This window comes from Juglans microcarpa x Juglans regia, chromosome 3D (assembly GCF_004785595.1).
Source record: "Juglans microcarpa x Juglans regia isolate MS1-56 chromosome 3D, Jm3101_v1.0, whole genome shotgun sequence".
Lineage (NCBI taxonomy): Eukaryota > Viridiplantae > Streptophyta > Magnoliopsida > Fagales > Juglandaceae > Juglans > Juglans microcarpa x Juglans regia.
In genome coordinates, this window is record NC_054598.1 from 4,081,182 (window position 1) to 4,099,626 (window position 18,445).

An 18,445-nucleotide genomic window follows, 5' to 3' on the forward strand; every position below is an offset into this window, starting at 1 on the left:
ATCAATTCAAAATCAACTCATAAATTCGAGTTTGCATCGACCAAACAAGCACATATATTGTAATATTTTTAGCATGCCCTTAACCTGACAACAATGATGTTTGAAAGCTAATTCACACGTACGATTGTAGTCTTAGGGCATTAATAGTGAAGTCAATAAAGTTATATTTTGACTAAAATTTCATTAAATTATATTAAAATTCACTATAATGGACTCAATAAAATTACATTATTTTAAACTTTGATCATTTTTATTGGCCAAATCTTTTATGTCTAAATTGCTGGTCAAATATTATTTTGGTATAAAAATTCTCTCTCTTGCATGCTATTCGTTTCCTACAAGCTAACAATTCTAGAAAACTCATCTTTATTTCAAAGCACGAAGCGCCCAAATCTCAAATTCAATCACAGAAGGCGGCCAGTCTCCATCAATCATCATTTTAATGACGTGGCATTATCTTACTAGAATGCTTCAACTTCTAATTCTGCAATATTATGATTAGTTGATGCCAATTTTTTCTTTTAAAATCTTATATCAACCTTAGTAAATTTGTAACACTCGGGCCCAATGCCTAGGTCCAGTTGAAGCCCAGCCCGGAAGACCCCAGACGAGACGACGTCGTTTTGGTGAGTCTTCTTCTTCCCTTTTTGAATTTTTTCTTCTCTTCCCAAACGGTTTCTCATCCCAGTTCGCTCCCGATTTATTCTCTTTTCTGATTCTAACCTCTCCCCACGTTCCTGCAGTTTATTCTTGTTTCCTCACTTGAAGACTTCCCACACCACTCTTGAACTACTTTGATTCTCACACAAATTATAGTTCATCCTTGTGTGTGCTGCATTTTTTTTTTCTTCTCTCTGTGTGTCCTCGAAAACTTGTCGTCGTTGGCTGGGTTCCACGACGGTGAGTCATCTCTCTCTCTCTCTCTCCCTCTCTCTGTTTTTCTTTGCCTCTCCGATTGCGTCGTGATTGTTCGTTGGGTTATTGCTCTGTATAGTCGGCTTATGGGTCTCAAGATTCTAGTGTTGCTGTCGAGCCTCGCATCGGAAGTGCTAGCCGTGGTAAAATCTATTCTCCCACCATCCGATTTCAGTTTCATTATTTTTATTTTACCCTCTATTTAATTTTCACGCACAGCTCCTCTCTGTTTAAACTCATCGTGTACACTTTCAGACCACTCAATTTTCCCTTTGTGCAGAATCACTTTTATCTTTCACTAGAGATTTTTGTGAACTTTGGGCGTAGACTTCAGTGGGTTGCTTTGATTCGAGGTGGTTCAAAGCTTTTGTGACTCTTTTAGGTAAGCCTCTTCCGAAGTTTTTGGTAGTATTTGGGTATTACATGATTGGAGTTTGAAATGTGGATAAAGTGTTGTTGATATGGTTGTAGTGTTGGTCAGAAGTACACTACTGCAGTAAGCTTGTTACAACTTATTACCTATGTAAATTTATGGTGTTTTGTGTTTTATCTGTTGGATTGTGGTTGCACGTGTTGGAAGTCTTGAAGTTAAGGAGTATGATTATTCGAACGGTTTTGTGAGACTGTTTTGGGCTAGTAATTGGGACTGTTTAGTGTTAATATTTAGATTTTTATTAGGCTGTTCGGATTTGGTTAAGTGGCGGTTGGGTAGAGATTACTTGGTGGTGCTAGAGTGAAAATATTGATGGTTTGAAGTGGGACTGTCCAGATTTACCTTATGGAGAATTTCAGATTAAAAAGGGGACTGGTTTAAGTTTTTATTAATTGAGCTTAGTGGTATACCTGTTTGGATTATTAATTATGCGGTACACGTTTATTGTTTTAGATTGTGATACTGTTAGAGGACAGACCCAAGGCATATCTTGTACACGGAAGTCAGGTAAGCGGGGTTCATATATTAATTTTGCATAAATGAAATGAAATGAGGTTGACTTTGAAAATAAGCATGTTTGTTTTTTAAAAGAAATCTGAAAACGACCTCAAATGTTTATTCTGCATGTACATAAATTTTATATAAGAGAAAGTATTTTTTGTCATGACTGGTGTAGACATGAGCTAATTTAGTGCATTTTGTTTCTGAACTATGCAAAAGAGCGAATATGAAAATCTAAAAGTTTTGTTATGAATAAATGAAAATATTTTGATTCTGTTTATTTTGAACATGTGAAATGATCTAAAGCTATTCAGTATTTTGTTTTGATATGATGTGTCATCTGAAAACCTCGGCATGAAGTTCTGATTCTATATTTGAATGTGATTTGATTCCGATGATGTTCCTTTCTGTTTTTGTTAAGGCCCAGCCACGGGTATAATGGTAGTATATAACCCTACCACGGGGTGAAACATGGTATACGGCCTAGCCACTGGTATAATGGTGGTTTATAACCCTACCACGAGGGTTAAATATGGTATATGGCCCAGCCACAGGTATAATGATGGTTTATAACCCTATCACGGGGGTTAAACATGGTATTTGTCCCAATGTGATGCTATGAGATGATATGAATATAATGTTTCAGTTCATATATGCCAAATGATTTTCTTTTGAGAACAAATTTGTTTTTCTGTAAATTTCGCTCTAATATTTTGTACCAAGTTTTGTTTGTGCAATTTCAAAAGTAAAATATGTTGTTTCTACATTCTGAAACAAAATGTTTTGTTCTGCATATCAAACGTTATAAATGATTATGTTTACATGCTAGTATATGTTCTCTGCTTGCTGAGTTGTTGATAACTCACCCCTTAATCTTCATAATATTTTCAAATGACATTGATGGTTCAGCTATGGATCAGTATTAGAGTTTGTGAACAAGATTAACTGTGAATAGTTATTGGGTATCTCACGGTATTAGTGCTGCTGTTGGATGTTATTTATTTATGAAATATTATATATAGAAGCCACTGTTTATTGAAGCCAATTTTGCACACATTAGGTGTCAAAATATACACCATATGTTTGAGAGGGAAAACGAGTGAGAGAGCAGAGATGAGAGAGAGAACGAGAGAGAGAGAGAGTGACAGCAGAGATGAGAGAGAGAGAGAGTGGAGATGAGAGAGAGAACGAGCGAGAGATGAGAGAGAGAGCGAGACGAGAGAGAGAGAGAGAGAGAGCGAGAGCAGAGATGAGATAGAGCGAGACGAGAGATGAGAGCGAGAGCGAGACGAGAGAGAGAGAGAGAGAGAGCGAGACGAGAGAGAGAGAGAGAGAGAGAGAGAGAGAGAGAGAGAGAGAGAGAGAGAGAGAGCAGAGAGCAGAGATGAGAGAGAGCGAGACGAGAGATGAGAGCGAGAGCGAGATGAGAGAGAGAGAGCGAGAGTAGAGATGAGAGAGAGAGCGAGACGAGAGATGAGAGAGAGCGAGACGAGAGATGAGAGAGAGAGCAGAGACGAGAGAGAGCGAGACGAGAGAGAGAGCAGAGATGAGAGAGAGAGAGACGAGAGATGAGAGAGAGAGCGAGACGAGAGATGAGAGAGAGAGCAGAGATGAGAGAGACCGAGACGACAGAGAGAGAGTAGAGATGAGAGAGAGAGCGAGACGAGAGAGAGAGAGAGAGCAGAGATGAGAGAGAGAGCGAGACAAGAGAGAGAGAGAGTGGAGATGAGAGAGAGAGTGAAGATGATGAGAGAGAGTTGATGAGAGAGAGAGACGGGAGAGAGACGCTGGTGAGAGAGAGATGAGAGAGAGAAGCCAAAGGAAGAAAAAAATAATAATTGGATGAGAGGTATCCACGTAGTGTGTGCATTGTGTGCACCACTACAGTGGATGCCGTATAGCACTTCTCTTTATTTATTAAGTTTTTTTCAATGGATTTAAACGGTTTATGGAGACTTATGTCAATTTTATTTTATTCTAGTTTGTTATTTGAGACATGAAGAAAAATTGATATTTTATTTGAATTGTTGTATTAAGGATTTGATATGTGAGTATGTATGGTTTATTAAATTGAAGTATTTACGTTTGATTTGAAGTTTTTGAAATATATATTATTGGATTTAGAAATATATTAGTATTATTGAAGTTGATTATCAAGTTATATAAGTTAACTCTATGGACCCTCGGGGTCGAAGTGTTACAAAATTAATGTGTACTTTTTTAATAACGAATAAATATTCAAATTACAATTAGAATAAAAATAAATAAAATTGTCAATATCAATATTTTAATAGAATAGAAATAGATTTCAAAAGTCTATTATTTAATATTATTAAAAAATAACTAGTTAAATTTATAAAAATAAATTCTCTAACTAAATTTTCATCAAACTATTAATGCTCTGAAATGGTAAGTAATTCGTAAGCTACCACTACAGACAAGAAACCACGTGTTTCACTCGGATCCAGTCCAAACACCACAACCATGGATTAAAACCACAGGGATCCAGTTCAAACACCACACCTGGATTAAACCACACGAGTGTTTTCACCTGAAAGAAGAAAAAGAAAAGAAGAAAATAACAGGAAAACAAGCGTTGTAAAGTTTTATTGGGATTTCATTATTTCTCCTTATGCTTTGAAGAGAAAATGGGTAAAAGTGCAGAGCCGGTGGCCAATAAAAAATAATAATAATTAAAGAGAAAGTTGAGAGAGAGAGAGAGAGAGAGAGAGAGAGAGATGAATAGGGTAGTTTACATTCAGAGAGTCATGATGATTAACATCTACTAGTCTTCAAAATCCGTTTCTTCATCATCGTCCTCGTTGTTTTCTGCATATCTCCAACCATCCTCAACATTGTCGCGGTCTTCCTCTGTTTCTTCACTATCTTCTTCCTCGTAGCCTTCTTCTTTGAGCGGCCATGGTTTTTTCATTACATTCACAGGGATACCAGATGGAGTCGAGCCTTTACGCTGTGCAACTTTTGGAGGAGGCAACTTCAAGTTCGGTTTGGGCCTACTGCTTTGTTTCTGATTTTTGCCATTTGCACGTTTTCCACCATAGGCATCTTGGTCACTGGCTTCATCCATTTCATTATCAACACTAGCTGGAGCATTCTCTGCATTCTCGTCAGACATGTGGCCAGGGTGCCCTTTCCTCAAATGGAGTTTAAGCTTGTATTCGTGGATGTAGGCCTTATCACACGCTTCATAAGGACATGCATAAGGGCGGTCAGATGATGCAGAGCCATAAACCCCAGAAGTAGGCTTGGGGGTTTTGTTCTGCTTCTCTGTGGGAGGTGTGTATTTTGTCACATCCATGGTCACACTCTGCAAATTAACGGTGAGATCAGTAAAATAACATGGAAAGAAGCTTTTGTACTAATTATGTCGCCTATAAAATTTTGGTGTTTATTTTAAATGCAGAGGATGGTCCTTGTGCTAGAAGGCATGCGTGAAAACGGAGCTTACAAAGAAAAATAAGAACTTCGCCATAATTTTGTTGACTCTTGACTCCCATGAGTAATGGAATAAAATCTTCTTTAAGCCTATTGATTCTTTTTCTCCCAGAATGTCAGGGTTGAAGGCAAGCTACAAATTGAGTACCTAGCACTACTAATTATTTCAAGCACGAACAAGCCAGTGCATGTTCAAACAAAAGATCGGTCCAATGAATTGAAAAAACTGAGCACATAAAAGATCCTGTGTATGCGTGCCCGTCGACTCCTCTACCTAGGGCTAAGAGATTTCATAACCTGAACTTTACTTAACCAAGACAGGATCAGGTCTTGAATAGCATTTTGAAAGAGAATCTACTCTGTTTTCCAACTCTTATTTCTGGCAGCCACACCTTGTTAGAGAAAAACCTATACGAACACAATAGCTAAAAGGTTGCCTGAAATCCAAAATTACCAAAAAGCAAAAACCTCAATAATATAGATGATTATTGGGGATGCAGGTACATGGTTTGAAATAGCATTTATTGGTTCCGTGGCTCGATAAGAATGAAGCCATCCCTTCTAGAGGTAGGATTAATCCAATCGAAAAGATAAGAGACTCTACTTTGGATTTGTGCAATGGAGGCCTACAAATGCACCAGCGAAAGAGGATCCATATTTGAGTTTGAGTCAAGACAGTATTCATGTAAAGGCTCAAAAGCAAATCTGCAAGATTTAGTAAAGGAAGATGGGCTTTCTTTCAAGATAGAAGAATTTAGATGCCGTAAAAACTACTTTATGGTAAGATCTGATAAAGCAATTTCAAAGCAAATAGCACAAGAATATGTCAGTAACGGCAAAATCAAAGAAGTGGAACCCACCTTTTCATGGTGAGATGCAATGTGGTTCTTCAGCTTGTACTCATGAGCATATCTCTTTCCACAATCTGGGTATGGGCATATATGATAGTTTTCTTGTGAATGTGTTTTCATGTGTGACCTTAGGTTGAAATCCAAAGAAAATGCCTGCAATTCATATGAGAAACTTGTCAGAAAAAACATATGTGCGGGTGCACTTGCACACGTGATTGCAGACAAACATACTCATAAAGAAGCTTTTTGAAGCAGAAACAAAGACATGATTAATCTGAGCTGGTCAGAGTATAATAAGGTACAGGGAACTTCACAACAAATTGATGTCGGGTCAAGAATAAACAAGAAGATGCTTGGTTGACTATGGCACTATCAATTAATTTTTTTCATTGGACGGAAATCTTGTTTGACAGATGGATCATATCCGAACCAGAGACAGAGTATCTAGGTGCTAATACTGCCACTTTCATTGAAGGAGGGGAGGAAGAAAACAACCTTCCCATCTCATACTCTTAAATTCAACTAACTCTTGTATCTTCATATAATAGACTAATAGTCAACTTTCAGTTCGGAAAAAAAATTCAGACAGAAATCTGATTGTGGAAACAAATACATCAACAAAACCACCAATCAAGTGAGCATGTTTTCCGATTGCCTCCTAAAACCGAAATGTGACAAATCTGTGAGAAATCATGGTCATATGTCAAGCACGGAATAAACTGTGTACAAAAATAACACTTAAATAATCTATTATAAGTAAATAACACTCATAATATACTTGCGTACACACACACACACACACACAGAGACATATATATGAAAAAACAGCATAGAAATAATTCAAGAAGAATCTAAGTAGACAGATTAATCACCTTACCACAGCCTTCATGAGGACAAATGAAATCTCTTTCTCCAGTATGAATGAGAAAGTGTCTTTTCAATTTTGAACTATCCAAAAATTTCTGCCGCATATACAAAACTCTTTGAGAATGTTAAATAATCACAACGGGAAAAGAAAAAAATGAAATGTAAAGCAAAAAAAGAATGATTGGTGATATTGTATAATGGTGAACAACCAGAGAAGGAGACCAGAAGAGAAGTTGTTCTAAGCACATATAGATATATCTATACATATATATTAATACAAATAATGTTGATCGCACTCAATCCAGTCCGACAACCCAGCCATATCTATATGCGGTTTGGCAATTTCAGACTACAGGGTTAACCCCAAGGGGTTGGCCCAAGTAGTGAAGGCCTTGGTCTTGGGGTATCACTCCCTTCAAGGTCTAAGGTTCAACACCTCATGGGTGCAAACAATCTTTTGGGGCTACACCCCTCGGTAAAAAGCCAGCAATTTAACCAATTTTATGTAAGGGAACTTCCAAGGGTGCAGTGCACAGGATCGGGATTTACTTTTCAGGGGTGGGTCCGAAAGGCCCTGCCTTGGAGAGGTTCCCCGACATCAAAAAAAGTTCAGACTATAGGGTTAAATCAGAAAGTGAAATCTCCAAAACTTACAATGCCTGCGTTTTCTTTTCTTTCTTCCTCCAAGTGATTTGAGTTCAATCCATTCATGTGTTCTTGTACCATCTCATGAAATTCCCATGATTGTGCACCTCAAAAGATTACCTTATTCTTATTGCATAATTGATGCTTACCTCTTTCCTATGAGCTTAAACTTTTCTTTGCAGAATAGGATTACCTCTGGATACGTGATTCTTATTTAGTTTGTAGACTTTTTTCTATGGGATTTGTTCCGGTCCAGTTAAGAACTTGTTTACCAATCAAAGTAGAAGGTTTTTTTATTTTTATAATTTTTGTTCATAAGGTAAATTTACTTAAGACAAATGGACATAGAAGGTATACATTCTACATAAGTGGATCTTTATACTCAAACAAATTGAAGTTGATTAATGAAAATTGAGTGGTTTGCTTTATGAAAGGCTTCTGCTGTTCTGCATCTAGAGTTTTTCCAAATCATTTTCTTCTTTCATGGGTCCTGTTCAAGTTAGTGTTCACAGACTAATAGACTATGCATAGATTTAATCTGAACATCCTTAGCCTCTTTTGGTGCCACCAAATCAAGCTCCTTCCCTTGCCCCATAAAATCCCTAAAACCATACTTATTTCCCAAACAGGGCCGCCAAACAACCTATCAAAACCAGAAGGTTTTCTGCAACCTATCAAACCCAGCTATTGCTGCTACCAGAAGGTTTTCTGCAACCTAATGTTCTCTGTTTCAGCCCCTTTTCACATTAGAAATCCAAGCTTTCCAAGTCAAATTCAAACTACAAACCTAAACACATTTTTCTATAATTCCTAGCCCTAAGACCTTGAGTTTCAGCACGAAGTCCTCCACATAAATTGACATAGATAGGTTTTCCAAATATGCTCTACATCAGTAACGATACTGCTACTTCATAGTGGCCATTTCATGATGCAACTTATCATAGCCTCAGATCATTGAAATTTAGAACTGTGAACCAATTTCCACTTCCCATAGTTTTGTTTACTTAGTTCAAAACTTCTATTTTTAAAAAGAACCAGTTCAAAACAAATATTGAGAAAAACAAGGAATCTCTTTATAAGCAACATTTTATTTATGATAAAAAAAAAAAAAAAAAAAAAAAAAAAAAAAAAGGCATTGCCCAAATACATGGAGCGTATAGATGAGAAGAAAAAAAAAAAGAACTAAAAACAAATACCAAAAGGAAAAGAAAAGGAACATAGCCAAGACGTTGGGCAATATACCTTTCCACATCCTTCATAATGACAAACATATTGTCTCTCTCCATGGATGTGAGAATGCTTCCTCAAAGCCCCAGCGTCAATAAAGGTCTTGCCACAACTTTCATAGCTGCAAAGGAAAAGTACTTCCGTCGTTGGTTCTGGTTCTGGCTCTGGTGCCTCTAGCTCTTTTGCCTTTTCTTTCAAGGCCTTCAAGGTTTCCTCTAAGCAAAGAATGAAAGAGAAACATTAGGCCAAACTCACATGACAAAGCACTAAAGGAAGTGCTGCATTCTTGGAAACTTATTGCAGTGTTGAACTAAGTAATTCAATACAGGTAAATCTGGGTTAAAACATGTATGCTTGTGGTTGATCTTCTGATTGTAGACTCATTTAATTTCATACACTGACATCAGAAATATTTCTGTCTCCCCTTCTAATAAACTCTCACTTAAAAAAAATATTCCCCCTTCAAAAAGCATCTGCACCAGAAGTTGCAATTGAATGAAAATCTGTTTAGTTTTTAAAAATAAGAAAGACACATTCTTACCATTTGTGTGTAAAGATTTCTCCTACCAGGAGACATTGATAAAAATATTTTAAAAAGAGGCTAGGTAAAAAGCAAGTAAGAAGTACCTGTGACCCATTTCAAGACAAAACACTTCCCACCAGTTGCTACAACATCTTGGGGAACCCTAAAATGAAACCAAGATATTATCAGCATGCAACACACAAGAAAGGATTAAACAGCAAAACCAATCATGTAGCGCACAAAGATCTCATAAAATACTCGATTCTCAAGTATCCCATTGGTTCTCAAATAAATAGAGAGAGCAGAAACGTGTATCCCTTCTTCAAATCAGAACCGAAGTGATAAGTTAATGATTTAACTATATTCAATTGAAACTCCCCGAAATCAATAACCCAAAACATAACTCATTGGAGATAAAACCCTGCCCAACGTAATCCAAGATTTTACTTTTATTTCTCCTCCTCATTGCCACAAACCAATCAACCCACAATTGAGACCCATTGACTGATATTTTGTATGCTTGGGAAAATAGAAAAACAAAACCCACCACTCAACTAAACTTCAAGGCTAAATTAACCACCACACCCGAAGCATTCTTCCTTTATAACATGTCTCAGAAACCGAACAAAGAACATTATATAGCATCTAAAAAGCTTAACTTAATTTTCTATTTTCCTCAATTTTATTGAAAAGAAATAACAACATAATTGAACCAATAAACAGATATTCTCGTTATTTAACCAGAGAAAAACCACAAACGAATCAGGCTCGTGACCAAATTATCTAAAATTTTATTTTTATTTTTATTTTTATTTACATAAACTTTCTCTGGAACCAAACAATAACAGTTAGTTAGCCCTAGAAACTGCACAATAGAACAAAGATTAACCAAAAAGAAAAAGAAAAGAGTAATTAAACCAAAAACTAAGAAGAAGAAGAAGAAGCATACCACTCCTTAAACCACTTGACTGCAGGGGTCCTGGACTTTATAATGGGGCGGCGTTCGAATAGATTGTGATTGAACTGCGTGTCCATCTCTTTGTCCGTTTGTCCTCCTTATGCATTCAACGCGAACTTTGTGAATCAATGGAGCCTTTATGGGTCAGAGGTTGGGTTAGGGTTTCGACCAGGGAAAAATAGAGAGGTGAGAGAAATTAGGACAGCGAGCCAGGCAAAAAGCTCGAGGTGACTCGTCCATGTCCGGTAGGATTAATCTGTTTGGTGCTTTGCGCTTCGCGGACTGGAAGATCGAACCGTACTCGACCGAATCACGTTGATTCAAACGAACCAACCGGCCGGTCTAACTATCTCGTAACCTTTTTTAGGCTAGGAACTAGGAAGAGCAAACAATTATTAATTTTTTTAGATATGACTCCTCCTAAAACGTCTTGACTTTTTATTTTTTAAATTCTAACCCTACGCTTCGTTTCATTTAATTAAATATTCTTTCTTCTAACGAACTACGTCATGGAATGAGCTAATTCCGTCTATTAAGACACATTAATCTAGCTTGGTGTCAATTTACATTATATATAAGGGCAATATTATCCAACTTTAATAGTTAGCATATATATAGTGACTCTAATCATGATCAAAATTTAATACATGTATGTTAGAAGACTTACGGTCATAAAGAGATTTCGTAAAAATAAACTTACAAACTGATATAACTTTATGTGATACATTATATCAATTTTATAGTAACTTTAATTTTATAATATGACGTATCACATCAAATCATGTCAATTTTTTAATTTATTTTTAAAAAATTTGTTTGTGACCAATACATTTCTTCATGTATGATTGGTATTTTTCATCCAGTTAAAGAAAATTCTGAAAATGTAAGCTTATAAATTAAATCGTTTATCCAATTAGGCAATTACCCAATACGACTTAAAATCGATATAAGTACGAATATTTAAACCCTAGAAGTGCAATTAAATGTCAAACTTCAACCCAACGTTGGACAACTAAGGCCTAGTTTGTATTCGAAGAGCGTCTCATCTTTTTTCAAATTTTTTTACAAAATATAATAAATAATTCAATTTTTTAAAATCTCAATTCAACTTTTTCAAATTTCAAAATAATAATAATATTAAAAAATAATATTCTAACAATATTTTTCTCAACATTCATCTTTCATCAAAAAATACATCTAATTTCATCCAAGCTCAAGGTAATCCAGGTAAACGTAAACGTGGATAAGTAGTGTGCTAATTCCGCGTATGGGACTTTATCCAACTTATTGTTAAGATATAAGTTCTTTTAAATAATTAAATTTATACATTTGCATGGGATAAGTAGAGATTTCACGTAATATCAAAATAGAGATTCTAACACGAACACTGGCTTTACATTTAATTTAATTTAATTTAATATTTAACGTGTTGAATCCCATAAATAACTTTTTTGGCGGACTTTTACTTGCAATTTTCCACAACGAAGTAAGTTTGTATGGGAGAGACACGAAAGATAGATGCATAAATAGATGTTGGACCAAATAAGGAAAAACTAGGTGCAGGGGGTAGCAATTCAACAACAACCCCATCATATATAGAATGAGAGGGATCTAGCTAGGTTAATAGTCCATGATCAGCATGAAATGACAGGGCATCAAAAGCAGGGTGGGTAGCTTTGTTATATTCCGTGCTACCAACTTTTGGGAGTCTTGTGTTTGGAGTGCATGCGCTGCAGATTTCCAGTCTTCATCTTATGATACTGACTTTTGACCAGCCTCTCTGAGTTCAGTGCCCAAACTCAGACTAAGGTTTTGAGTTAATTAACGACTCATTTGTGTGTTACATCAGCCAAAACCTCCTTCAATAATAGCGTCCCACTTGATAGATGAGAATGAACATGATGATCACCTTGTTTTGTAGCAGCGCATGATCTTGCCTGCAAACGGGAAGCCAATTTTCGACGCCTCCTCGGAAGGACCATTCTCCGCAAAAGGCATGTCCAAATAGGAAATCGAACGCGCTCATGAATAAGGGGATTTTCCATCAACGTAATAATTTCTGCAACTGAAGGACGAATTTGATCTTCATTTGATGAAACACAACGCGCTGCGATGCATAGCATGTGTCTTATCGTTGGCTCCATGAAAGGAGGCAATGCAATCCTCGGGTCGCAAATCTCAGAGATACGTACTTGGTCTTTGATCAAAGGTATCGCCCACTCCACAATGGAAGATGGAGCCCTACTCATATCAATGGCTTTCCTTCCACTAATGATCTCTAACAACACCACCCCAAGGCTGAAGACATCATTTTTTGTGCTGAGCTTGCTAGGCGTAGTGTAACATGGATCCAGATACCCAATGGTACCAGCGGGTTGACTCACCTGACTCGGCGAGTCGAGTTGCAGAACTGCAAGTCCAAAATCTGCCAATTTTGAGTTCCAATTCGAGTCAAACAAAATGTTTGCAGACTTAATGTCCCTGTGGATAACCAAAGGCAGCCCTTCGTGAAGAAAGCACACTGCCCGGGCGATTTGGGTGGCGATTTCCACGCGTTTAGGCCACGTGGGTGGTGCTGTGGAAATATGAAGCAAGTCATGGAGAGAGCCATTGGGCATGAGTTCCATGACCAGGAGTTTGCCGTTGGCCGAGTCTTGACTCGTTCCCAGAAGGTTGATGACATGTGGGTTTTCCCGCAGAGATGACAGCACTCGTATTTCGTTGTCGAGCTTTGACTTATCGTGAAGAGCTTCGGGGCTACGCGTTGGCTTCTTTATCGCAACGAGTTTGTTATCTTTGAGTACGCCTTTGTAGACCGATCCATGGCTCCCTCTGCCAATTAGTCTCGTGGGAGAGAAACTCTGTGTCGAATTCACAAGTTCTTCGTAGTCATATTTTTCCATCTCCTTCTTCTTTTGATCGTGGAGAGAGTTATAAACTAATCTGAGTTACAAGCACTCGATCAAAGGAAACATGGTTTTCTTGCCCGCTGAGGGCTTCAATATCAAGGGAAAAAAAGCGTGGGAGAGAGGCTGCTTTTGTAGAGAACCCAGAGAATAAAGAGGCTCTGGCCTCTGGGAGACATCAAAAGGAAAAAGTAAATATTATAGGAGAAAGCAAAAAAGGTAGAGAAAGCTAGACGAGAACGAAAGAGTTGAAAGGCATTCGCTCAGGAAAATAATAACAGTTATAATAACAAAATGGCGTCCTAGTTTGAAGGGAAAGTTCCCTAGTTCCTAGCCAGCGACGAGATAGATGTCCATTAGCTGGATATTGGGTCACCCCTACCTTTGATCAATTATTATTATTAATTTCTACCAAGAATCTCTCAACTAAGGATAACAATAATAATACCAATAATTACTATATTATAAATGTTTAGGTGGCGGCAAAGATACGATCTTTCCAAGTGTCATTCTTTTTTCATCCTAGTCTAATATATAATAATAAACCTATTGTTAGTGGGATTTCAACAATACTTATTGCCTTCCAAGCTGTTCTGGTGTGGAAGATTCTTTAGGTCGACCCTTCCAGAAAAGATATTTGCAGTTGAGAATTATGTAATTATTTTTTAAAAAGTGAATAAAATATAGATTTTATATAAAAAAATTAATTTTTTAATAGTAAATTTTGTTATTTTTTAAAAAAATTATGCAACATTTATGCACTTCACAATTATATGTAAAATTAATATATCAATAACCAAAGGCTCTCCTGTACAAATACAACCATCTCACAACATGGCGCTAAGAACATTATGCCTTTATATATTAAAAATTATTAATTTATCACATAAAATTAAATATATTAAATAACATGATTTTATATGATATGTTAGACTAACTTTACAATAAAATTAACTTTACAATCTAATATATTACATCAAACTATGTCAAATTATATATTTAGTTTTATGAAATTTTTTTATATTTTTCTTTATGTCTAAACCACCATTTCTTGTATATAATAAATATATAATTCGTTTTAGAGCTCATATGGATTAAACAAACATCAAAATAATTTAGTGGGCCGCAAGACAAATTAAGTTCAATCATCATGACATAATATATAAATCACGGTGCATGTCAATGCATATAACTAATTTGATGGATTCTAAGCCACCGATCGTAGAAAGAAAATTATAGGACAAGCCGACGTGTGTGTTTCTTTCCAAAAGCGAATATCATGAACCGACCTTATACACTTGGGTAGACCACGCAAGTGGACTGGTCTATGAATATCCTTAGGTATGTTTACATACTGAGCTCATCTCCCTTTATCTCAAATGATAGAATCTATAAGTTTTTAAATTTCTTATAAAAAGTTAAAACATATATCAACTTATTTTATTGTACATTCAAATACATATCAACATACTTACTAAACTCACTCAAACATTTTGAGTCTGTTTGAATAATGAGATGAAATGAGTTTAGATGATTTATAAATAGTAATAAAATTATTAATTAAAATTAGATAAAATGAGATCTCACCTCTATATCCAAACGGGCCTAACTCAATAGTATTCACATATCAACTCAAATAAGTCGAGATATCTCATCATCTAAACGGTGTCTAAACTATACGTGTGTGCGCGCCGAAAGTGTCCGTCGAAAATAGCTCCAATCGCCGCCACTCCAAAGCACCGTTTATATCTACTCTGCATTTTGAGTGGGTCGTGTACGAAGTACGAACACATCAAGTGTGTTTAGACTTTAGAATCTTTTTTTCTGATCTGCCGTGCCTTTCCCTTGCATTATTATTATTAGATCCTTTAGATTTAACATCGACTATGCTCCAACCATGGATCTCCATGAAGAACATTATGAAAGTACATAAAGTAAACTGACTTCACAGAAAGAGAACAGCTGGGAAAAAAATGTAGCTCATAAAGTTGATCGGAAGAAATATCTCTTTCGCAATACAGCTCAGTAGCCCAAACCAGCCCATCAAGCATTACCCTGAGTTCTTTTTTGTTTTGGGTCGTATTTGGGCTTCAGTTGAGAGCCCATACGGAGAGAATATAAAAAGCTCGGTATGGGCTATAGATAAAAGAGAAGGAAGATTTCTTAATTTTTTACAACATTAAACTGTGTTTTGTAACCGAAGTGATTTATTATTATTTATAAACAGTTTATTACTATTTATAAATTATTCATTAATTTTTTATAATAATTTTTTACTATTATTTACAAATCATCTAAAATCACCTTAAAATTAACCTAAATATTTGGCAAATACTGTGGGATTTGTTTCATTTCATACATGAGAAATGTTTGGCCTATCCAGATTGGGTCTCGAGAGTGTCTGCTGCCATTTTTTTTTTTAACTTAATGATTAAGTAAATATTTTTTTAATGATGTTGTAATTTTTTAAAAAAATTATAAAAAAAAACATTAACCTTCTAGAATTTGTCGTGCAACACGACCCTTCGTACATCTATCACTACTACTGTATATAAATTCGAATAAATCCGAATAGGAAGGCGAGGACATTAAATCTGAGAAAAGAGACATGGCATGTCGGTTGGGAAAAGATCGGACACGCCAAAAACGCATAAAAGACTGACCCTACAGTCGACTACAACCGATTCCTGCCCCCACTCGTTTAAAATGCGCGTGAAGAAATTGACCCACTGACAAAACCAACAACAGCAATTATAATTCCTGCTGTAATTCAAAAAATGCTTTTGTAAGCCCGACAATCGAAAGGAGGACGTGAGCAGCACGTGAGGTTAAAATCCAATTCATTACGATTCAAGTTTGATCCCAAACGCATTTCAATTTATTATTATAATTTTTTAAAATTTTAATATAAAATATAATAAATAATTTAACTTTTTTAAATTTTAAAATAATAATAATATTAAAAAATAATATTCTAACAATATTTTATCATCTCAATTCAACTCAATTCAGTTCAACATCCAAACGTAACTTAAAATTTCATTTATAACTCTAAGTTGAATCTAATTTTAGATTGGCAAAAAAAAAAAAAATTAAATTAAATGTAATACTTAAATATTTAACTCTTAAATTATTAAATATATATTTAACTCAAAATTTATTTACACGTGAGACATATATTATTTTTCAATTCAATACATATTTACACTTAAAACTCGTAATATTTTTTAACTTTTTATAAAAATATCTAAACTCATATTAATATTTAAATACATCTAAATTTATCTTAAATAATCTTACAAAACTCACGTAAAAAACTTAAGTTAATATTATTGATAAAAAATTCAATTAAAGTAAACACAGATCACCGCCATCACTAGTGCTGACGTCACCCTCTCGTCTTTTTTACTCTCTCAGTTAAAAAAAAAAAAAAAAATTCTACACCGTACACACAAGCCCCGCCATCAAGCGGCAGTTAAAACAGAAGCAGTCAATACTTACTCCACACGTACACTGATGCATTGACACGTGTATAGGATTTTTGTGAACTTATGCAATGAGAGGAAAAACAAGATGTTAATATATTTACAAATAGAAAATAAAATTTGAAATCTGGGCGTTCTGATTATTAACATCAGTCGCTAGATTATGCAATCCAAATGAAGGGGGAAAAAAAAAAAAAAACAAAAAGTCGCATAAAAATAATTAATAAATCAATGATTTAAATGCACATAGGATAAATCAATAAGATTAGCAATATTCCTTCCATCTTCCTTTAAACAAATGCAACTAGGATTTATCCATTCTTCAAGTGAAATAACACACCCTTGTTTTCACAAGTACTCCCTTTTCAACGTGTCATTGGCACGTCGTTCTCGGAACGGTTTTGTAAGTACGTCTTTATTCATGTCATATCAGCCTTTTTTTCCTTACTCTATAAGCTATATAAGTTTTTTTTTAGACACTAGCATGGTTAAAAAATCATAATAATAATAATTATTTTATAATTTCGCAATTACTTCCACCTTGGGATAGCTTTTGTCAATAATTTTAATCTCATCGATCCAATCAGTCTCTAGGATATCAACTTTAATAGTAAATTATTAACTTGCGTTTGGATGTTGAGTTTAATTGAATTGAATTTTTTTATAAATAGCAGTGAATTGAGATAATATAGTGAGTTTTGTGAGATCCACTTAAAATGAGTTTAAATATGTTTGTATGTTAAAATAAGTTTAGATGTATTTATGAAAAGTTGAAAAAAATTATAGGTCTCAAGTGTAGAGAAGTGTTAAATTGAAAAATATTGTAAATACTACGTGTAAAAAAGTTTTGAATTGAAATGAGTTTACTAATTTAAAAGTTCAGTATTTAAATGTTAGACTTAACTTAAAATTAGATTGTATTGAGTTAAATTCATCTGAATTTAACAACCAAACGAGACCTGATTTAAAAAATAAATTTTAAAATTTTAATCTTACAAATCAAATTTTATAATTTAAATAATGTAGATACTAGATAATGTATTCTACAAAATTAAATTACTCAAAATATATATACACTTGAATACAGAAGAATGCTGAGATTTCTTCTAACAAAGTATTGAAAGGCCTCTTTTAAGATTACGATCGAATCTTTAATACAATAAATTTTGCGAACAGAAATAAATATTGGTGGGACAAAAAATTTCAAATGGTGTTGTTTTAAATCTCTGCTCCAACGTACATTTGTACGGCGAGTTTAGCTGTCGTGTGCATGAGGAGAATTATCAATGCTCGACAGGGATGCATGAAAGTCTGAAACTTTCTACATATGGGCCAAAGTACGGATGTGCCCCAGTCTAAGGGGCAATGCCATAAAGCACAATTTATCAAATTTTTACTTTTTACCGTCCGCCTTATAAGGGGACTGAAATTTAGATAAGTAGGATCCGTTTAGAATTTAGATTGAACTGTGATTATTTCAATTTAATTTTAAATTGAATTTGATATTTAAATATTTAATTTTAAAATTATTAAATTAATCTAAACTTAAAATCTTTCTAAAAGTGAGATCTATAATTTTTTTTCATCTCAACACGTCTTTACATATAAAATTCATAATTTTTTTTAATTTTTAATTTATATATTTAAATTTATCTTAACATTCAAATATATTTAAATT

The 18,445-nt window shown here is 34.9% G+C and overlaps 2 protein-coding genes across 2 annotated transcripts; both read right to left on the reverse strand.

The window, feature by feature from the left end:
• Window positions 1-4,433: 4,433 nt before the first annotated feature.
• On the reverse strand, window positions 4,434-10,703 carry LOC121255957 (zinc finger transcription factor YY1). The gene is made up of 6 exons (XM_041156526.1): window positions 10,368-10,703; window positions 9,523-9,581; window positions 8,911-9,110; window positions 7,029-7,118; window positions 6,166-6,309; window positions 4,434-5,177 (listed from the first exon to the last, which is right to left on the reverse strand). The coding sequence occupies exons 1-6, from the start codon at window positions 10,451-10,453 to the stop codon at window positions 4,635-4,637; spliced, it is 1,122 nt and encodes a 373-aa protein (XP_041012460.1). The 5' UTR covers window positions 10,454-10,703; the 3' UTR covers window positions 4,434-4,634.
• Window positions 10,704-11,895: 1,192 nt separating this feature from the next.
• Window positions 11,896-13,533, reverse strand: LOC121253825 (serine/threonine-protein kinase-like protein At5g23170). Its single transcript, XM_041153745.1, has one exon. The coding sequence runs from the start codon at window positions 13,277-13,279 to the stop codon at window positions 12,206-12,208; it is 1,074 nt and encodes a 357-aa protein (XP_041009679.1). The 5' UTR covers window positions 13,280-13,533; the 3' UTR covers window positions 11,896-12,205.
• Between the last annotated feature and the right edge of the window lie 4,912 nt (window positions 13,534-18,445).

Excerpts from the sequence above, each read along its gene's own strand:
- LOC121255957 (XM_041156526.1), bottom strand. The coding sequence starts at position 10,453 with ATGGACACGCAGTTCAATCACAATCTATTCGAACGCCGCCCCATTATA. Across the intron at positions 9,111-9,522 it reads TGTCTTGAAATGGGTCACAG|AGGAAACCTTGAAGGCCTTG; the intron begins GTACTTCTTACT and ends TTCTTTGCTTAG. Across the intron at positions 5,178-6,165 it reads TTGCATCTCACCATGAAAAG|AGTGTGACCATGGATGTGAC; the intron begins GTGGGTTCCACT and ends GTTAATTTGCAG.
- LOC121253825 (XM_041153745.1), bottom strand. The coding sequence starts at position 13,279 with ATGGAAAAATATGACTACGAAGAACTTGTGAATTCGACACAGAGTTTC.